The sequence below is a fragment of the Varroa destructor genome, unplaced genomic scaffold, assembly GCF_002443255.2.
Source record: "Varroa destructor unplaced genomic scaffold, Vdes_3.0 BEIS01000005.1, whole genome shotgun sequence".
In the NCBI taxonomy this organism is placed as follows: domain Eukaryota; kingdom Metazoa; phylum Arthropoda; class Arachnida; order Mesostigmata; family Varroidae; genus Varroa; species Varroa destructor.
Genome location: NW_019211458.1, coordinates 30593632 through 30616624, shown reverse-complemented (window position 1 = coordinate 30616624; position 22993 = coordinate 30593632). Strand labels below are relative to the sequence as shown.

Sequence of the window (22993 nt, the reverse complement as noted above, 5' to 3'; positions counted from 1 at the left end):
ACCAGACTATGATGGCATGTATGCGGTCTACCTAACTCCTTGTATGCGTACCTGAATAGGCTACAGTTATTTGTATTACATATGAATCGGTTTTGTAGACCCAGCTGTTGCGAGACACTCCGTGGGTAAATATTATCGCCCTGACCTAAACAAGCGTTTGGAGAATTGAATGTTTTACCTATAGATGAAAAGTTTTACTGCGGTATCGAATGCGAAGTCGATAACTGCACTTATCGACTACGTCTCTATTATAAATCACTATCATAGTTACTACACTTCAGGTTTTAATATACTCTCATTTTATTTATAAGTAAATTGGTTTACAATGTAAATTTTTTTCATTCGTGTATCATATTTTGTCAGTTCAATATGCAATAAAAATATTCTTTATTTTATTATCGTAAATTAAGACCAAAATAGCCCTTGAAGTTTTCAGGTCGGCCACTAGTTATTCGAATAATGACAAAAATTACTTGAAATTATAGAGGTGCTAATTTGTTATTACCGAAACTGTTGTTTAATAGCTCCTGCGAAGTGATAACTAATCATAATGCTAGAAAGAAGTAATTAAATATTTTAATTCAACTTAACTATAACAATCATGTAACTAAATGGTAGAAAATCTAAGTGCATGAAGTGTTTTATTCAGGCCACCTCATCACAAATTTCTTAACAATCTGTTATTTACCTGTATCAGGCGGTCATAAGAAAGTCATATATTAGCAAGACACTTGTAACTACATTGTATTGTAATTATTTGATTAAGTATTCCTTTCTACCCTTAATATCCGTTACTGAACCAACTGCCGACTCAGAGATGAGAGGCGATAATAACTAAGTGCCGATAAAGACACAGATGATAACTGTTTTCTCTAGAAATTTTATCTGGTTAGCACTGTCAATGGCTTTGGCTCTGTCAGATGTGCGACACCGAACGTGGTGTCCGTAGCCGTGATCGTATAGTGGTTAGTACCTTGCGTTGTGGCCGCAATAACCCAGGTTCGAATCCTGGTCACGGCAGAACTTTTACCTTAGTTTTTGAGATTTGTCCATTTCTGCACTAATGTTTGTTAGGATAGTATAACAACGTATGTTACAACTGACTTTTTGAGAAGAGCCTATAAACGTCTCAATCTAACGCTGTACACTTTCTCACACAGAATATATTCAGGTTGGACTTCTTATATATTCAGGACTCATTGGGCAAATTATGCTAAAAAATATCGAAATATACTAAAATTTAGCGACCGAAAATTAAAATATTACACCCTATAATAATACACTTAGCGTCGTCGAAAGATTGCTCGGCGTCTAGCTTCTCGTCTTATCTATTTGATAAGTTAGCCGCGGCACATAACCATGTGGCGTCGGTGGTTCAGTGGTAGAATACTCGCCTGCCACGCGGGTGGCCCGGGTTCGATTCCCGGCCGACGCAACGTTTTCTCGTAATTGACGAGGGATTAATGTTGACTCAACGTGCCCTGCTACATACACACTATCGTTAGTTACATCAATTTTACTTATAGCAAATTTATTTTTGCATTTCTTCTGCAAATATGAACAAAATGATACCACAGTTACATCTCACATGAAAGATCCGTAGTTGCGTTAGCCTACTTCCAATAACGTAGACATATTGTACTTTTTAGCGATACTTGCTTCTGAGTTTGTCTCATAGTATGGAAACCATTTATGATGAGACGTCTCTAAAAGCATCGAATAAACGGACGGATGCCATAAGAAGTACGAAAAGACATTTAATAAATATTGAAATGAGACATTTTTTGAAGTGAATGGAAATTCGTATCGGAATCATATCACGATGTCTTTGTCAAGGGCAATGTTTGTGGGTCAAGCACGATCAAGAAATTATGATGATTTTATACAAAAATTGTCGACAAGAGCGTTCTTATTTCACACAGTACTATACGTTATATAGTTTTCACCGAATAATATATTCTATGGAAATGGTTCAAGTGGGAACAGAACGTGTTGCAGACTAACAAACAGTGTAATAAGCAAATTAGTACTTGCAACGTCCGTCTATCAGGCTAACTGACTGAATTACTTGGCTGTACCTATAAGTGTTGATGGAGCCGATGGCCGATGGTCTGCTTGACTTTGTTTTTTGATATTGCTGGAAGACACTGCTAGTGCCGAAACATGGGGTCGGTGAGTGGCTGTGCGGAGGCATCGCGGAACTACGATAACCTAAAAACGAACCAAAAATCCTTACGGCGTTGCAAACCTCCTTGCGGCTTCTGACGAATTCGAGGAGGACTCGAATCTAAACTTAAACGAGATTTAACATAATGGCTTGAACGCCCAGTTTTAATACACCTTGGCTTTTGATACAGAAATCTGCGTTTTAGAGACGAGGATATTAACTGGCCTAACTGGCTAATAATAAGCCCTTACCGTTCGTTATTGTAAAACTCTTTGCCTCTTTTTGTACCTCTTGAACCATTTTTGAGACTCCTGACCGGCTGTTAGTACAAGCTTAAATTCTACAAATTTTTTTTTATATAGCCTATTTACGTGATACTTTAACGAGTTTACTCTAACCAATACTGCCTGATGCACGCTTATTATTAAAGCGTTATTTGCGGATTAAAAAATGAATGTTTTGTATTTATTTGTATTTGTTGTAATTGCAGCGAATAATGCTGATTAAGTAGACATGGCATTTCTAGTACGTGGAAAAAATTTAGTAGAATTATTTGTCATTGTTTAAATACATTCTCAAAAACAACGTACAAAAAGTTTTCTCCTAAAGAAAAAATAATGTAGATGCCTCATTTGATATACATATATAAGCACTAAACTGATCTTATGAGATGATTATACTGGCATCTCAATATACAAATAGTGAACAGTTAAAAATGTAAGAAAATTTCTTGTAACAAAGAATAGTGTTTCTCATACTTTCGTAGACTCACGCTTCCAACTCATGTTGACAAGGCATTTTTTTTTAGACTAATCTGCCCAAATATATAATAAGCATGGAAATCAGTTGTAGTATCAACTTCAATCCTCGATTACTCAACTCACTTATATAGCGGTGTATCAAAATGAATATATCAATTATGTTTATATTGTTGTCCGGGTCGTACTGCAATCTCTTAGACCGTCCGATCGACCTGCATAACCTAAAGTGGCGCTCGCATCTCCCTGAACAAAGCTTATACCATATCCGTGACATGGTACATCTGATAAGTTAGAGGCTCTTGTCTGAGACATAGCTGGCTCACTTAGGGCCTCGCAGCTTAGAATTTAATGGTAAAACTATTAAAAGGCAATCACTTGAATAACCGTTGAGCCACAGCGAAAGTTCAAGAAGAGCGATCAAGTATTTGATACTATACTTTTAAACAAGGAAGCTTGTATGTACGTGCTAATCGTCTCGAAGACGGTTTTGCCGAGCGTTGCGTGTGAGCTCGACGTGACTACAGAAGCCTACAGTAAAGATGATATGAGAATAATTAAAAAAAAAAAATAGGTGCGAACTTCTGAGCTACACCAGTGCGACAGTTACTCTATAGAACCAGGGCAGAATTTGATTTTCGTTTGAGCAAAATTTAACTTCTACACATATTTCATAAAGTGTGTGTACTTGTTTTGTTTACCGAGCCCATTCTCGCTCGACACTTTGAATGTTAAGGCCGCAAAGCGGAACCGGGCCAACGATAATTTAGCGACAGCCTAACGGCAACGGGAGAGTGAGATAATTGACATATGAATATGGAACACGTTCGAAATCCCAGTGCCAGAGATTATTGCTAAACTTGACACAGGGTCGAAATTGTAATAAGAGAGCTTTTTACGTAGGTCTAGTGTGAGGGGGCTCATATATGCATTTTATATAGGCTTAATGATTTTGAACGTGTCCCGATTCAAGTTTCGGAAGAAGAAAGACTTTATGAGCATGTAATAACGTGTAGCCATTCACGACCTCTGTGTCTATTTAAAACTGTCATATCGGCGGCCCTTGTTTTTCCATTCAGCGTAAGGACAGCTACTCAACTCTATGAAAAATTTGGCAACGTTTGCTGGTTATGAGCGTATCCTTTTATCTGTACATACATAAAAAAAATAGATACATAGAACGCACAATTCGATTATTATTATTATTAGAATAGAAGAGGAACCTACTTAAGGAACAGAGCGCTTTTTCACACTGATAGCAAACCATAGTTCTTTTTGCAGGATAGTCTAAGGTTTGGCATTCTCTATTATGTAGCTTTGTGCACAACTGCCGGTGGCTAACTAAATAATATTTATTACAAGATAACAAAAGCACAACGTGAAAGGACTGTCTTTCCCAAAATCTAGAAGCTTCGGTTTGTCTCTAACAGAATTTCGAAACTCTCTGAATGCCCTGCAGCTTTTATTTGTATATGATGTATATTTAATTGTAGCGTCGCCGAAAGTCCATACGAAAATGTTTTATCTATATCTGTAAAGCTTATATCAATATGACAATATACAATATATGTAATTGTGGACAATCAAAAATTTTTCACACGAAACGCTATTGGTATTCGACGATCTCATTTTTTGCATATAAGTTACGTTTCCACCACAGTAACGCAAATACCTTTGACCAATTATAACTTTCCACCAAATCATACGAGCGGTTTTCCCCGATAAGTTGTAACGCGTGACGCTTACAGCCGATAACTAACTCATCAACCTTTCAACATCACCGTAGAGCAGCCAGACAAAGCAGTACACCTGCTCTTACGAATAAACACATTGATTGATCATCGCGAAATCAATAAACCATATACTTATTGAATAGAACAACATTACATTATTCCAGCCTGTTATTTACGCAACACGTCTATAATCGTCCATCTCTATGGGATCGGCAGCGACGCCGACCGTCGCTAGCATCAACAAATTTGAGTTTCACACCCGCCAAAAAAGTTTCGTTGCGTGCCGTCGCCTCAAGCGCGACCATAGCGCCCCCGGGGCGCTCGTGGCGGCCTCACAAACTGTCAGAAGTCTCGTAGCTATGAGGTGGCCACCGACAGCTCAACGGTGCTTGGCAATGCGCAGCACAGGGTGCCATTGTACCAAGCAGTTGGAAAGAGATCCTATTGACAACAACGGCAGGCATAAGAGCGCGCTGTTGTCGTCGCCGATGCCACAGCCAGTCGTGGCTGTATGGGCAACACGACCATTCGCTACTAGTCAGTCAGATAGTTGTTAGTTGTCCGCCGATGGCTGTACTCGTGGAAGCGGAGAACTGGCCGCTAACATTGTGACCGCTACGAGCAAAACTGAAAAAGGCCAGCCAGTGCGAAAGTAGCTGTTTAAACGCGGAGTAACCGTCGTCTGACTGTCTTTCTTTACGACGATTGTTACTGCTGTCGGGCCGCGTACCGAGTAGATCGCTTGCTGTACCAAGTCAGCTCTATGTTGCCATTGTGCTCCAGTACGGCTATGCCCTGTCCTGCGATTCTGACTATTTAACGGCGAACGCTCATGTACCTCTTGCTGACGAAGCAGACCCACTGAAGTGTTTCGGACACACAAACACGTACGGGGAATGGGCACTGCCGCTTCGGAAAGTTTATGTACTAGACGTCTCAGATCTGTTTGACTAAGCAGATGTGAACTGTACCAAGCAGTGAACATAGTCGGATTTCGGATCAGGCGAACTTAAAGAGCACATAGCCGTGTCTCTTGTCCGTGAAGGTGTGCAACTGTGCGAAGCAGGACAATTGGAATTAATTGCGAGTATTCGGTTTTCGAAACGGTTTAAGGCGAAGGTGGCAGGATGGCTGCGAGAAGAACCGGCGTCGTCGAGGTCCGAGTTCACTCGCGCTGGTATAAGGTCATAGCGAGTCTCGAGCATGACGCACTTCTAATCACTGTTGATGAAAATAACTTCGATTGTGTTGGCATCACAGGTGTCCATAGTAGCAATGGAATGAACAATGGAATAAGTACAAACAGCTTCGGTGCTGCTGCTGCTGCTGACATCAATTCCAATATGTCGGGTAAGTAAATGCGCTTTCTTTCTAGCGATGGGTGTGCCTTCAAAGTAAGCACAGCTATTTCTACTGTTGAAAAAGTTCGATCATCGATACAGGTACAGCACACGTAAAGATCTCCTGTTTTGCAAAAAACTTTTGTAGTGCAAAAGTCAGCTAGATATGGTTGGTGTGATACATGCTTAGTGTGTGCGCTATTAGCAGTGACTGAGGGGCAATGGGTAAGGAGAATCGATTTTCAATTCGGAGTTACTATATTCGTCGCTCTTTGTACTCACAGTTGGACGCACGATCTTGCCATAGAGAGGGTCGCCGGTAGACGCGTCTCGGTTGACCCAGGGGATGAACGCCGCTTCATTAAGATTAGCTTGCTTTTTACTGGCTTGTTCTGAAAACGGTCGTAACTACCACAACGACTAAGTATCAACTGATAGTTTATAGTAAAACTACCGCTATTTGTTTGTTACCAGATCCGGCTTTATGTCACAGGCCATTTTGGCGGTACGCAGTTGTTAGTAGCATGTTAAGTCGGCTTCACCCAAAGGCCGACTTGTGCTCTGAAGGCATAGGTATCATTTCCCTACACAATATTGGAAATTTAGTAAAAAATTATTGTCACCCGCGGTGATTCCAAGTACCCAAATATGAAATCGAGTGCTCTTCACATAGGTGTCGATCAAAAACTGTTTCCTAAAACGTGTACTGCTGACCCTTGCCTAACACTGTAACAATGATATGATAGGAAGAGCCGCTTTTTGTATAGATCAGCTGCTATCTGTCATAAAAAATTACTAGCGGCAATTACTAGACTGACTGTGTGTGTGTGTGTGTGTGTGTGTGTCTAGTTTCACCGTTGAATTTTTTTTTTCGGAACCGAAACGTTTACAAAAGCGAACGTTTTTAGCAGAATTATTTTGGTTTTCATTAAATGAGTGACACTAGTTTAGTAAATCATTGTAAATTGTTGTGTCCCAGGCACTTAGCTGGCGACATAGTTAAATTAGCTAATAAATAACTATACGACACTCAACTCAAGAGTAGTGATTCTCGCCAAAATAAAGGACCGGACCGGACCGGATTTTCAGAGGTTTTTTTTTTAACAAAATTTAGGGCAGTCATAAATCCTAAAGGAACCATCTTTAGCCACTTTGGCTTGTTTTTTTATGCCACGAGACCATTTTGCCGGTTCCTCCAGGCAATTGTACATTTTGCAAGAACACTGTTTTTGTCTGCTAAAACCGACGTAGAAAATCATCTGCTAGCAACAGGTGATTCCCAGCCTATCCATCTATACGAATGCTGTACTATGAAAGATTCTTTACAGCTCAGTAGAACCTACTGCCGTCTTGGGTTCAATAACAATAATGAAGGCTTTTCTAGACATATTTTCAATTAGCCTAAATCTACAAGGGGGAGAGAGGGAGAAAAGGAAAATTATCTGGTTTGTCAACGTTTGCAATGCGCCGTTTTATACCCTTTGGAGCTATTTTTGCCTTGACTATACCTAATTACTAATGCACTGCCAAACATCATTTGTAGAAAAGCAAACTCCTGATCCATTCGAATCTAGGTATTCTCATGCTACAGGCGACCTGTAGCAAAAACAACTGGCAGCTGTATTGAAGGACCAAGAAAGATGCTCGCAGTGTCCGCCAGTATTAGGATCTACCATTGTGTTGATCACGAACTTCGACCCGTTTTTCTGGGTAATGACACGCGACTGCCTGTGCGCGTGTGTCACATCAACTCCACTCATAGATCCCTATACGCATGTACCGGAGACGATTCGAATGTATGAACATATCACTGCAGCTTCTATTTGTAGGCATAAAGCATCCGAATATTCCTTGACGGCAACGGCCACAATACTGAATGGGAAAGGAGGGAAATCGCGGTGGTAGTAGCAGCAGCAGCGGCGGCGGAGGCAATAGATTTTTAAAAGTAAGTTTACGCTGCTTAACGGTTTAACTTTTAATTATGTTCAAAACGGACTATGTGTTTACCCTTTGTATCGGTATCTACCTTAAAGGTTTTTTTCTAATAGTTAGTAATGTACGACGCCTATGTAGGTACAGGTACGGTATGTATGAGAAATGGGAATCTTAGTTTCCTATTATTAAGAAGGTATATGAGTGAATCAAGTTTCTAGCTATTTACTCAGGTAGGTATACAGCAGTACTGTGGTCTTTTGACAGTTTTTCTCTGTAAACGCAATGGGTATACAGCGCTCAGAACGTGGTCGCTATTTGGGTACACTACTTTCAGATGATGGTTATTTAGTGTAGAGTCTGCAAACGGCTTTAAGCTTAGCCTTCAGGAAGAGTTATCTGATCGATCAGAGATTACCGGCGTACTCGTCGAGGGTAGACGCTTCTCCCAGTGCATACCGCCCATCTACGTATCTTATCTGGATTGCATGTAATTATAGGATAGAAGGTAACGTTGCTAACGAAGGTAAATTTCGTGATATGCACATATCTCTTTTGTTTTCGTCTCAAAGAAGATCTGAGATAACGGGCAAAAGCTTATCCTGTTGGACCTTTGTTAGCGCTACTTGTAGATGTCTACTGTCGTTGCTGCGTATTTTACCGTCATTACTGTTTTGTCGGCTCTATCTTTGGTAAGGCTTTCATGTACATGTAACACTCGTTGCCATCATGATGGTCTCTAATTTGTAATCACAGAGTACCCACAACACCCGATGCTACCCGATATACGTCAACTTAGACCAGTTTATTGTCTTTTTGTATCTTGTCGCTCTTTCGTTCGCTGCCTCGAGAACTGTCTTTGGCTAATTACTCGTCCGATCAACAAGCAACAAGAAGCTTTTGCTCACGATTTCTGAGAAGCCTCTTATCGATCATGCACAGCACTTCATGGTACTTCTATCTTACCTCGTTACTTTAGCGGTTATAGGGCGAAGTTGCTGATATCGGTTGCCCTGTGCCGAAGGCACGGTATTGGCTAGCTATCGGTCAGAAGCAAGCGCGAAAGCCCTTACGTTATTTGCTTAAGCCACTACGAGCGTCTGCTAAGACTCCTTCTGCGTCAAGTGGTATCATGGCCGCGTTTTGTAGACAGAAAAGGTAAATGGACAAACAGGTCGTTTGGCACGTTCGTGTATGTACTATAACATAGCGGCTGTTTGGCTGCACTTTTTAAGACCTCCAAAAGCTTTTCGACAAAGCAGACGATTGAAATTTGAGGATGCAATCGTCTTTTCGCGAGGGTTGATGTAAAAAGAGGTATGAAGAGCACGTTTGTGCATGCCCACTTGGTTGCAACCAATATGAATCGTTGCCAGGAAGGGCTGACGCTAGGAGCTTTCAATACTTGCCAGAAACAAAGACCTGAGTATCCAGACGAGCTTTGTAGATTATATTTTTGGGGTGGCAGGAAGCTGCTTTAAGGTTTTTTTTTCAATAGGCAAACGGACATTTGGATTTTCAATTATTTCCTACCACACGATAATGGAATCTATCAATAGAATCGAAAGTATCTCTTACTAACATGTACAAACTTCTACCAAGGCTGTAAAAAAAAAACAGGACGAAATAACAACTTGCTTGTACTCAAGTATGTATGGTGCTAGGGTTTTCATTCCGAAATCTGTACCGAAGAACGTCTTGTATGCGCTCCGTTGAGAGTTACGACTGAAACCTAGAACTAGGTGTCAGAATTGTTACTTGACCTCTATGAATGCAACGAGAATTCTAGTACGATGCCCATTAACATCGATGAAGCAATTCCATATTCCGTAGAAGCGACCTAGGACAAACAACATGTATGCCCTGCGATAAGACGCTTGATCGTTCAATTTGCTTTTCTAAAGATGGAGCGTGCTACATGAGCGCCTCCTTTCCTCATATTCGTGAAAAGGTACTGAAGTGTTTACAGCAGACGGCAGCAGGTCCTTCAAGCACCACCTGATCTATTAAGTCCTGTACACTCACCGAATCCATGGTTTTCCTTACTCGTCTCGATACAACTTTAGTTATCAATGGTCTCTCCAGAGTTTTTTTCACCTTGTTTTTTTTTTGAACTCCAACTTTTTGTTAGTTTTTGCCTAGACTGAGTGTACATATTTCGTGTGGTTGATTTGAGGTTTTCGCTCAATTAGCGAAATGTGGTAGCCGAAGGCAAAAATACGGCCTTTACAACAATGAACGCAATTATTGTGGGCCGCGTTAAAGCCATTTCGGCCATTGTCGGCTGCATTTTTCAACAAACAGGCATGGATAAGGCATCTGGTCGCTTTAACGGTCTGCTGACGAAAGGCTCAGTGATGCTGACATTTATCGCGGTGCCTCTTTAGAAAAGTGTGTCGCTGATATGCATATGGGCGCGTACAGCCCAGAATAGAGGGAGCGTTCCGTTTGGGTCTTCTCAGTATTCCCGTGGTTGATCATACCGAAAGTCAGATAACCTATGTCGTATATCATTCATGCCAGTTACCACAGCATAGCTGTTATTGCTAGGAAAGTGTGAGCAGTGTACAAGATGAAAATACTGACGGTTAAAAGCTGAATAATACGTTTCGATGCCCCTAGCATAAAGGGGTTTGCCAAAACGTGTTGTGCTTGTCGTACCCTATCTGATGACACTAGAATTATATTTGGCACTGAGACAAATTCAGTTTGTAGTGTCAGTGCTTGTATTATATATTCAGATACTTTCTTATTAATAAAGCTTTCAACTAAGCGTAAGCAGCAGAGATTGTTTTCAACCAGCTTGAAGGGTCCGTACAAAAAAGCGTGATTCAGATTTTGACTACTGGGAGTAACCTCTTTCGCACCTATAATATATTAGCAATTAGGATATCAAACACGATAATACTTCATGTACAGCTAATGGCAAAGCGGTCCACCTGTATCTTCAGAAGCCCTTAATAGATAGGCGGGAGCGTATGATGATAGCCCGTGAGAAGCTTCCTAGCCTTGGTCCTATTCTTTAATATCAAGTATCTGTTGATCAGCGTAGCATGAAAGAGGCTCGCTTAGAACAACTGTCACCACGTCGGTATAAATCTAAATTTTAGTATCGTTTGTACATCCACATACAATGACTTTTTTTGGACTTGCATAAGGAATAACCATCATAATAGGGTAGCACATGTGAGTAAACGAAAAAATCGTTCGTATCTATTCTATAATTTGTGAAATAATTCACCACTGAAACTACGATAGGAAATATAGAAGATTCTTTTACAAAATAAGCTTAACATCAGCTGTAATAAAAAAAAAAAAAAAAAAAAAAAAACGGCTAAGACCGAATGACGCTAAACCCTTATCACTTCTTTGATGTTGTACCCATTAAAAATAGGTTCTAGCGACGACTAGCAGTAATACATCTGTCGCATTAGAGTTGCCCAACGCTGATCGCAGCTTACGAGCACCCTGGCCTCGTGTTGATCTTCTACTGTGACTGATTATGTAACATACGAACAGTCGTCCACGTGTACCCATTTGCCAAAATACGGCTGAAGATTGTTCGAAGAAGGCTCCGAAGCTAAGCTCAGCTGCATCAGTGGCTCTGGTAAATCGTGCTGTTTGTGGCACGTTGCTGGCAACCGACGCTTCAGACCGATGATACTGAAGTTGACGTAAAATAACATTTGTTTCTCTATCGTCAGATAATAAAACTATCAGGAGCAGCAATCATTTGTAATAATACTAATTCGTTTTAGGTGTTGACGATTCATGTCAGCTTAAGGAAATCACAAGCATTCCGGATACTCTGTCGAATGGCAAACGGCGCGTGCGGATTCACAAGCCCGACTCTGGTGGGCTGGGCATTTCCATTAAGGGCGGTAGGGAAAACAAGATGCCTATTATCATCTCGAAAATATTTAAGGCACGTATTCAACAGGTTTTCAGTAATTCTACGTAATATCACTATTGATCCGGCCAGAGAATAATACAAGGCTACTAACAATCGTCGTTTTTATTTAATAACTAGCATTTTACCAAGATTAACTACGAGATAGGTAAATATATTCAGTTGTATCGGTGTTTAATATTTTCTGTTAGTCGTATCACGAGTTTACCATACGTGTTATAGTCCGACATTTTGATAGATATATATATATATATATATGCAAATTGGTTCTATTCGATAGAATAGCGTACTCAATTGGTTTTCACCTCCGACAGCCTCTAATAAGGGAACGCGGCGGCTAACAGTATTGTAGTTAGGGTTTTCTAGATGGAATCACAATAGGACGAATGAAAATATCAAATGAGTAAACGATCAACTAGGCGTCTTATGACACTGTCTCCTTGTGTGTGCTCTGTGTAAATGAATCCAGTCGCGTTATTTCATAACGAAGTATCCGTTTCGTTTCCTTCGCAAGGGCCAGAGTCAGTGTCAGTATATCCTGATCCATCGAATCAGCCAAGCCGCTGGCTTGCATATATGTATACGGATGTACGGATACATTTCGGTGGCTGAGTAGAGCTACGGGATTCCGTCAACGGCTTGACTTTTGTTGTCAGCATCTTATGGCTGCCGCTTGCGATTCAAAAGCGACGTTCAGACAAATACAGTCACGAATGAACGAAGGCTTAGCATCGTCATCATGTCAGGGTAGAGTTCGTGTGTCTATTTTTTTGGCTCTGTTTCGCAAGCGTACTGCTTGTTACATTGGAAGCGTCCATTATCGACGTTTTGCGGTAACTGGGAGCCGTTCATTAGACGGAATAGATTGGTCAACATAGCGGAAACATGGTCAACATAAGAGACAACTACGATCGATTGAATAAATGGGTTTCTCACAGCTTCGCGCATGTACTATGTTACACTATTACTATGCCTGAATTATTTCTACAATATTTGATACCGCATCTTTTTGACAGTTTTTTCTAAGCATTTTAGAATGCCGTTAGACTTCTGCATAGATAAAATCTTGCACGGGATAAGCGTAAGTCAAATGGTCAAACGATGAGCATCCTTTGTGAACTATGTAGCTATTTCCTGCTTTGTTCACTCTCGACGAACGTAATGTCATGACGAAATGATTATGAGCGTGCCCGAAGGCTATAACTTCGCTCATAAAATTGACAACGTTGTAGAACATGTATATTCCGATAGAGAAGCGGTTGTCGCAGAAGTCGGCGAATATCGGCTGATGTGTCTGGCTTAGACAATTTTGCCGAAAATTTTGCTTGTGGATCCTTGCAGTATGTGACAGTGTGTGGGACTGAATTTCATTGGCATAAGTTAAACATAGCCACGTACCGTTGAAGCTTACGGCCTCCTAGGAGGTTCTATAAGTGCGTCTTTTCCTTAACGCAATCAGGAACTGCGGCGGATGGAGCCCACCTATAACCGACCCTTGTGATTGGAAGTAAAGTATTACAGCTAACTGGGCTGCACGTTCTCGTTCTCGACGAGATCCGTGATTCTTGTAGGCACAACACTGTTACTTTGAATCATACGCGTCCTTATAACTTGCAATATTCGTCCTTTATTCCATATACGTTGGAGAAAACGACGCTAATTTGATCAATTATTAAAAACGAAAAGTGATACAAACTCATAATATGCGCTATAATACGCCAGGTAGTGTTTTAAGTCAGCGGATAGCGTTTTTTTTTTAAATGTTCAGACCGCTTAATCGTACATACATATGTGCCTAGACAGCAAAGCGCAGGCTCATGAACAGGATCTAAGTAAATAAACAAAGGTTTCCGCCAAGCTATAATTGTCGTGTTTGCATTTTCGGTATTGCTTTGACGTTCAACGAATTTAGATTAGCGAATTTCGCTGATTTTATATAGCACGATTAAGTACACGTAATAATTTCGAAAAGCTTGAGCCGGATGTGTGGCAAGAGATCCAAGTTACTGCCTGCCAACGCGGCAGATATAGTATTATAATGAAATACTATGTTTCGGCAGGCTCTATTTGAGTCTAAGTTAACTAGTTACGTTTATAGAATAGAACAAATTAGTCAAGCATGAAAGACTCAATTTCGGTCGAGCGATTTGGCCAACTCGTATTTAATGTGAAATAGTATATATTACTATAACTTGGCTCGTTTCGACATTTTATGTTGTGTTGATAGGGTCAGGCAGCAGACCTAACCGAGCAGCTGTACGTTGGGGACGCGATTCTTAGCGTAAACGGAGAAAGCCTCCGGGACGCTAGCCATGACGAAGCAGTCAAAGCACTTAAGAAAGCTGGGAAGGTTGTCGATGTGGAAGGTAGGTTGTAATGTATAGCAGTAAGTTTTTTTTGAACATTTTGGTAGTTGAAATTCCAATGCGAAGGCTCAGTGCAGCTGCTGTTGTTGTTGCTTACTACTAGTACAACCTATTTAAGTAACCTGTTTTTATTCGCTCAAGTTGTGCGTTTAAGGTGGTTTTTAGTTGTCGTTGGCGTGACTCGGAGCAGCAATCCTTCATCTTATTTCAGTTGTTTACTCCATATCTATATCGTAAGAACGCTGAAAATTTCAAAAAGGACACGTAGCCAGGCAGCCTCTAGCCTTAGGTAGAAATTGATCGAAATTTCTGTTGTGTTTCGGCGAGCTGTTCACGGACTGGTTAAATGAACAACAGTACCGGTTGCTTGGGCCATCGTCCCTTAATAACAATTTAATTTAAGAGTTTTAGTCGACAAATAACTATTCTTAACAAATCCAAGCTATCTAAATCGTGTCATTACGATAAGCTTCAATGTGAACATATCTCTATCGTTTACGATTCGAGTTATTTGAAAATGGAAACAAAATTAGACCGTTTAAAATGTCAAATAACTTTTCATGTAAATAGATACGGCAATAAAGATTAATATTTAAAAAAATATTCAAGGTAGACCTAAGCGTTTTCTTAAGGAGGTTTATTAAAAGGTGCTACCAACGTAGGACTCGAAGCTTTTCATTTGTACTCGGTTACTTCCAGCTAACTATATCGTTTACTAAGCCAAATGTCTTTTCGGTTTACGAAAAGGCTTCCGATGAGGCTGATCGAGATAGCACGACGTTGATTCAAGCGATTTCCATGGTTCGCCATTGCAGGGCAATCAACAGGAGTTTTCCAGCAATATAAAGACCATTAGCGTTCGCAGTAAAAAAAGCGGTCTGCATACTGTTACAGCTTCAACTGACTTATATGCAGTATACTACACAAAAAGAAACGCAGTCAAAGTCTCTTCCCCTCAACTGAACAATTTTTTCGGTTTCTTTTAATCTCTTCTTTTTTCTTCCAATTTGGGTTCTTATAATAGCCAAAGCTAACCGATAAACGAATTAAGTCGTAATTTATTAGTATAGATACCGAGCAAGAATAGCAAAAGACAGTTCCGAACTATCGTCATCAACCAATACAATGAGCACATACTTTAATTTTAGAACCAAATACCTTCTAGGACCGCCTATCGTTCGCATAATCCAAATTTAAGAACTACCTTACGCAGTATGGGTCAGGTGGTGGATGGTATCATCAGCGATTAGGCTCGTTTATAAGTTGGATGTCCCGGTGAAACATAAATGGTAAGAATAACACCATTTTATCGCAGAGATGTAATAGTCTGATTGGATCGCTACGTGACGGGCCCGCACGTTCGACTGGCTCTCATCTGGTTGCCAGCTAGAGAAAGCCTAGTAATTATTGCCCCGTTGTTGTTGGTCTAAAAATGGTAGTACTTAGTGGCTCCCACGGTTTGGGTCAGGTTTATTGCGTCTTGCCCCGCCCTGTAGTTTCCCTTTCGCGTTTTGTCTATTCGGACAAGGGCACAATAGTAGCACCACTGCGCCCTTGTTTTACTGGGGGAACAAGACAACACAATAGTAATTATCGTGCAAAATAGCACTTGATAAGTAGCCCCTGCTAATTGAACCAAGGAATGGCCTTCGTGTGTTTGGCTGTAACGGGTATTCTTTGTAAACGTCTAACACGTTGAAGGTGGTTGATTTTTGAGTAACGATTAATGAAGACACGATGTTACAGTAATGTTGTTAAGGGAATAAATAAAGTTATAATATAAAATATGAAAAAAATACGGTCGCATAGTTAACTATGAACTTTCTAACATGGTTTGGGGTTCAACCACAGTAAGCTTGTAGAGTTAGTCGCACTATAATAGAGTATACTACGTGTACGTATATTACGTGAATAGGAACACATGTAGGACTATAGCGAAAACACAGATCTTCGCAAGCGAACCCGAAAAATAATTAGTCGGACGAAGTTGCAGCTGTCAAAGCCGCTAGATAAATCTCTAGCTATAATCAAAAATAAGAAACGTATAATCGTAATAATTAATAACGAACCTATAATTATTTCGTAACGGCTACCGTGCCAATTATCTCAAATATTGATCTCTTCTTACTGAAGCATATCGTGAAGTATGCCTTTCTTGATTTGAAGTGTGATTGTTCATTTAGATGTAATAGCATACATATAGTATATATCGTGTCGATACATTAGGAGGTAATTATAGTACTGTAATCGACGGGTCTGCAGCTGGGCCAACAAGTGTTTTTCTTCCGAGTAAAAGTCTATTGCGACATTTTGGAACAACGGAGCTCGGTTGTCCCCTAAGCCGTTTTGTTCGGCGTAAGCAAATAAGAACACGAAGTTGAAATGTGGGAGGCGCCATTCTGCGTGATGTCTTAAAGCTATATGCAGGTTATTTATACCGATCAATAGCTGTTTTGAGTATTGCTTTTATGTGGCTAAACAAGTTTCGTCGGTAAAGTGAATGAAAGGGGCATAGTAGTTAAGTATAATAGATCTGCGGACGTGAGGTTCAAAGAGTCGAAGTGCTGCTTCTTTCGCTGTAAAGCCAGAGGTCACTTACACCGAGCATTTGCATTACCCATGCATGTACAGGAGCCGTCACTAGGTTTCGCAAAAGTGTACAGGTGGAAAAAGTCCTACTATGCCTTCTTAGAGTCATTCACTAAACGTATTGTTTCTGTTCGCCCCTTCGAAAACTGGCAGGCAGTTTTAAGAGGCTAAAGCGAGTGTTTCTGTTGCCCTACGCCAATGCGATCACAATGAATTTAAATTCATTCAAACGAATTGGCCACAAAGTAGTTTTATCCGGAGAGAAAACAGGGGCACCGCCACAGCTGACCTGGAACAGACAGACCTAACGTGGTGCTGCAATGAGGTAATTGGTGGTAAAACCATTGTTTTCTTGAGCTAGTGTTATTATGTCTATCAACGACTCATTACAACAGAATATTAGCCCTTACTCGTATTTCTTGTGACAACTAATTCCTATCAAATGCCTAGCGACTATCAGCATCGAACGTGAAACTTTTCCTTTTTTGGAAAAACTAGCCGTTTGTGGTAATGTCTCATGGCTTAGGTACTGGACGTGAAATGCGAGGACGAACTTTCTTCTGTAACAATCTGTTGGGAAATAGTTAGAATATAGTTTACGTTGGCCTTAATTTAATAGCAATGTTACACAAGAAAGAAGGGACTGAATCAAATGCAATCCGGCGAGACCTGGCCTCGGTATCGACGCGAAACGGGACGCGACATCTGAAACTGTTCGACTTATCCACTCCATAAGAAGAATCAATAAAATAGGTACATTTGAACTGGATAGACAGTTTAGCATAAGCGCGATCGGCAAATCCACTCAACAACTCACTTCGTAGACCACCTGGCAAACAATTCTTGTTGTCAAAATCTGTTAGATTTGAGTTTGACTGTTTGTCAAAACTCATAACCTCATAGTGGAGGTACGACCATTTGTAGAACACAGCGAAACGTAAAGGTGACGCTAAAACGCGTATAGGAAGGTGTTTTACGTTACGTTAACAAAAATGATGGCCGCATTCACCTTTTTTTGTAAAATGACAAGGATAAAACTGTGTTGAGGATTCAAAGGTTTGTACTTGTAGCTCTCGCTTTCGAACAAAATTGTTTGAACAGTGTTTTTCCGTTTGGAATAGTATCCATCAGCAATGTACTTCATTGTAATTCCGCTAGACTGGAACACCCTTATGACGAAAAGCAGTCTCGACTGGAGAAAGGCGAACGGATTGGATGAAAAATATACATTTTTCGATTGAGGAGCTATGTGAGATTAGCCAAGCAACGTCATAGGAGCCAGAAACTACATAAGAATGGAGGAACAGGGCAGAAAAAACGTTTCGTGTTATGGATTTCGTGACCAACGGAACAACCTTAAGCGAAATCAGACATTGATTTTTAAATGTCATTTACCTGTCTGCTACTGCCGAGGGAATTTACGACTAGCATTAAGACTAGATGCGAAGAGTCTGCTGTGGAACGTTATCCAAAATGTTGGGATAAACGATAAACAAACGAGCATAATTTTAATAGGTTTCCTACCCTAAACTCCTAGCAAGGTATAGAACAATATTTGTACGTGTGTAACACAAAAAGATGGTACGTTTATGCTTTTAATTCTGGCCGTATTGGAAATAAGCATCAGATTCGCCAAGATCGAAACGTTGCTTAGTAAGAACTTGAGTATTTAAGAAGGCAGGATACGGCAATGGGGCCCATTGTTATCGCTCGAGTATGAGTACTGGCTTTTTAGATATTGCGTTCTTCTTGTCGCGCGACAATCATACGTAGTCTTTATTCGGATACAATTTGTTTACAACAGTTTATCGTTGTTGAAAAATAGAGGAAACTTCAAATATTATTGTTAGATTTCATTCACATTTTCTTGTTCTACGCACACTAACTTCTGCTTCTTTGTAAACGATAGATTATTTGGCACTTTAAGATCTATCGAAAGTCGATCGCGTTGCAGGACCATAAATGCGTGGCTTAGAAAAGATAATCAAGGTCCTAAAACGTCTGGTTGAACTACCATCAGCACGCGTGTTATTAAGCCATCTGTCTGTATTCCTTCCTTGTAGACGTACATATTTCCGTGCCCTTCCAGTCAGAGCAGCTTTACATGCAGGATACTTGAAGGCTAAATGTCCGCTTCGAAACGTGCCTATAGTTAAGCCAAGCAGTGATTATGCAGATCTTGCTGGTTAAGCCTGGATCTCTAAATTTTGTGTAATAAAGTAGACTAAGCCCCCGTCAAGCTGCGCTGCTGAGACATGACGTAGCTGTTCCCAGTCACTGTCGTTTAGTGTGGTAGTAAGGTATGACCTTGATGTAAATTTGTTCATTTCCTTTTTGCAGTTAAGTTCGTCAAGGAAGTGACGCCGTATTTTCGTAAAGTCTCTCTCTTGTCCGAGATTGGCTGGCAACTTGAAGGAATGGCAAATCCTGAGCCGCTTTCAACGGCCGATTGTGCTTCATCAAGACGGGTGCCGCTCACTCTAGCGCTCATCGTACGGAATCTTTCGTTGCCTTTGGATGCCGAAAATAGGTAGAGCAATTTCTCAGCGGCTTCGTAGATCATCTCATAGATAGATCACTTCAGTCGAAACGGCTGATACATTCCTCGAAAATTGCACGCATCTTGAAGGGAACGATTCTCTTGACAGTTTGAAGAAAGCTCATTTAGCGGGTATATATACGGCATAAATATATATGTAGTGTGTATCTATTGTACGGATGTAGAAATAAAACTCTCAAGCAGTCAAGAAACTTTTGCTTATTTTGTGTGTGAAAATAATATCATCCAGAGGAATAGTTAAACTAGCACAATAGAGTTATCCGTCTAATTCCGTCCTTCAAATATAGGCGGAATTCTGCCGATTTAATTTGTTATCTAAATCATGTCAGCTTCTTAACTTGAGTCTGTCTTGAGGTGCCCCCTGACCAACTTATCCATCCATAAGTAGTAAAAGAAAAAATGTGGTTTTTCTTTATTATCTTGTGAACAGAGTAATTGAAATACATTCACCTGATCGACGGCACACGTGCATCTTACGATGTTCAGATTCGCATCAAGCAGCGTTGTGGCTTCGGGCGATCAACGCGGTCGCTAGTGACCTAAATCAGAAAGCACTAGATGACACAAATTCTATTACCGGTAAGCACATGAGATCATTTCTCTTATCTACCGGTTTCCTTTTGCTTAATTTAAGAAAACCTTAATAGAATCTTCTCTTTTGGAACAGCCTACCTGATGCCATCGCCATCACCAGACCTCACATAACGACTAGCGCATCGCCTACTACTACAATTTGTATCGCAATCGATTTTTACCGTTTTCCCCAGGAGACGTATTGGACTCTGGACGCGTGGTTTACATGGGCTGGCTTTGCGAGAGGGAGCCAAAAGCACCTTCTGCTTTACAGGTGTCCGACACAGCGGAGCGGCAATGTTTAATGGATCGTGTCTGGAATCCTGTATTTGTTGCACTGACAGGAAGTGAACTCCTGTTCTACGATCTCGTTCCGTGGACGCGTGAGGCTTGGGCAGTCCCGGTAACAAGCAAACCGCTTTACGTCATTCGGTATGACAATTGACTACAGAAAACGCATGATAGTAAAGCCTATGCAATAGTTAAATGAGCTAGTTACTGATAAACTGCTTCTTTGATGGACACATACGAGAACGGGATATCTATCAATGCTCAGAACAGTCCCGAGTTCGAATCTGTATAGAATAACGCACACCTTTCTTCATTCACGGCTTATTTTGAGTAACATGGGCCCACTCTCTTTAAAGTGTCGTTGCAAATAGTATTGGACGTTCGTCGTCACGAGCTGGATCGACGCATTCGCTTTCTCGAAATTCACCTGGCCGTTATTCATTGAGCAGTGGTCGCGGATGTAGTTTAGAGAGGTCCTCTTCGGGCGTTTCTGCTCTGGGCGTAGCCGGCCTATGTAGTCCCGAGGAATTCTGTTTTTCGATACGGATTGGGACACCTAAAGGGGTCGAACAGCGTGTATTACGTTGCGAAACGGCATCGTCTCGTTCTGCCTGGTTACGAGCTCTCATTCAGGGCCCACACGACTGCGTGGCCTCGATCAAAACCGTAAAGTTCGGTGAGAACACTCTTACACTGCGGGACTATTTGTGAAGATATCGGAAAAAGCAGAAAAACGCGCACAGGAAAAGCTTACGGTGACGTGTCTGTGAATAATGCTGGTCAAGATGGGACAAAAGTCTTTTGCCAGTTTGACAGTGTCTACTTTACATTATATATATACATATATATATATATATATATATATATATATTGAGTAAGAAACTTTGCCTCACCCTATATATGATTAAAAAAAATATGGTCTCTGATGATGGCGTAGCAATGACGAACATAACAAGCTTGACGCTTAGCACTTGCATGAAATTTCCACCTATTATACATTCTAATGGGAGGGAATACTGTCGGCCCATTTTTAATCTGACTGTATTATCAGAGTGTTCTGTGGGTGCGTCGGCTATGGAGTGCATTTTGACAGTTCATTTAGACGACGGCCTCAGTCTCGAAAGGGTGGATGGCGTTAAGGACGAGCGCCATCTGTGGAGTCATTCGTTCGAAGACATCGAAAAGTCTGGCGACGATGGCCAGCGCCTGCTGTTTCTCAAGTTCAAAAGGGAGGACATACCTCGGGTTAGTAGATGATAATAATAAATGAAAAATTTCGACTATTTATGTCCTCAGCGTTTTACATATGAGGTCGTTAAGCTTATGATACACGTTCTCCCTATGTATGGCCGTTAAACATATATGGAACCTATAGTGTCCATTACTTTGCGTAAAAATATCATAGGTAATAATAGCAATTTATATTATACGTTTATACATATGTTTCATTGAAAATAGACATAGATCTGTGCATCCTCGCTTTCGTGTTGCTGAACGTATTTAATTTGTTTCTTTTATTGACTGTATTTCCCAGGAGCTCGACATGCTCGGATCACCAAAACCGGCTGTCTTTACGCTCCATACGTTCCTGTCAGCGAAACTTGCACGCCTAGGACTTGCAGCATAAATTCGTATATATATATACGTACTTTTAATTATTTCATGTTAATATTGAATAGAATATATTACGAGATTTAGGCGATGATGTATAGAAAAGCAGCTATATGGCGACTGAGGGTGCCAGGAATATATTCAGGAGTATATCTGCGGTACCACTCTCAACTCTAAGCAATGACCATAAAATTGAGACGATACGAATTTCGTCTACTGTTAACCGGAGAAATCTAACGAAAATAACAAACTTTACCTTCTTTGTAAAATAGTACTGGTCATATAACTTCCTTGAAGGAAACGTCAGTTTAGAACCATGTTGAACTTGACATTGAAACTGATTATTGTTGAGCTAGCTAAAAGTTAGCAAAAACGTTACCTGACTATTTGTAAAGCATTATATACATTAATATATAATCATACGGGCAGAAGCTTCTAGGTAGTTTACCTGTCCGACTGATGTTCAAACGCACCGAAGCACACACCTTGCGTATCTTATCAATGACGTTCTTGTGGCTATTCGCTATCTGTAATATAATTAAATTGGTGCTACTTCTAAAAACAAAGAACACAGATTATGGCATATCTCCCCGTTGACGCAAGCTAAGGCGCCAGCCCGAAATTTCGCGAATTTTCCTTAATTATAGCTAAAAAAAAGATCGAGGGGAATTAGTTTATTGCCGTACGTGCCTGAGCCTGTGTGAAAATCGTAAGTGAGACGTGTTTACAAAACGTATTTATAGCACTAATACGTATACATTTACAGAGCTTTAAAAAAATGAAATCAAAATGTAACTCTTTTTACAATAATATATATGGAAATCGTTTATATTCGCACCGTTCAGTGCTTTTTTGTATTCTCAGTATTCGAGTATTTAGATTAATGTCTTTAAAACCAGATAGCCGCCCCTTGGCGACGTCCATAGGTTTCGTTGTAGTAAAAAATATCTCTTACAAAGTATAATAAACGTCTATACATGCACAGAAGCGCATATATATATATATTTTTCGAAACAAATCTTTGTATCGCTCCGTCGGCATTTTCTATGGTTGGTCTTGAGAAAAAAGGTGAGAACACGATTAAACTAGTTCTTTGTTTTTCATTCATACCATTTCCCCCGCGGACCATTTTGAACGAAAAATTTTGAAATTAAAACGATGTT

The 22993-nt window shown here is 40.4% G+C and overlaps 1 protein-coding gene, 1 long non-coding RNA gene and 2 other non-coding genes across 4 annotated transcripts; 3 read left to right on the top strand and 1 right to left on the bottom strand.

The window, feature by feature from the left end:
• Window positions 1-270: 270 nt before the first annotated feature.
• LOC147755547 (uncharacterized) lies at window positions 271-4815 on the bottom strand. The gene is made up of 3 exons (XR_015327949.1): window positions 4598-4815; window positions 2079-2211; window positions 271-1484 (listed from the first exon to the last, which is right to left on the bottom strand). It is a non-coding gene; the product is annotated as an uncharacterized LOC147755547 (long non-coding RNA).
• On the top strand, window positions 949-1020 carry TRNAH-GUG (transfer RNA histidin (anticodon GUG)). The gene has a single exon. It is a non-coding gene; the product is annotated as a tRNA-His (tRNA).
• Window positions 1365-1435, top strand: TRNAG-GCC (transfer RNA glycine (anticodon GCC)). Its single transcript has one exon. It is a non-coding gene; the product is annotated as a tRNA-Gly (tRNA).
• A 291-nt stretch (window positions 4816-5106) lies between the features above and the next one.
• Syn1 (Syntrophin-like 1) lies at window positions 5107-22674 on the top strand. Its single transcript, XM_022809485.2, has 9 exons — window positions 5107-6008; window positions 11689-11855; window positions 14068-14206; window positions 19136-19325; window positions 19786-19934; window positions 20123-20360; window positions 20576-20895; window positions 21271-21464; window positions 21754-22674. The coding sequence occupies exons 1-9, from the start codon at window positions 5786-5788 to the stop codon at window positions 21844-21846; spliced, it is 1713 nt and encodes a 570-aa protein (XP_022665220.1). The 5' UTR covers window positions 5107-5785; the 3' UTR covers window positions 21847-22674.
• The last annotated feature ends 319 nt before the right edge of the window (window positions 22675-22993 follow it).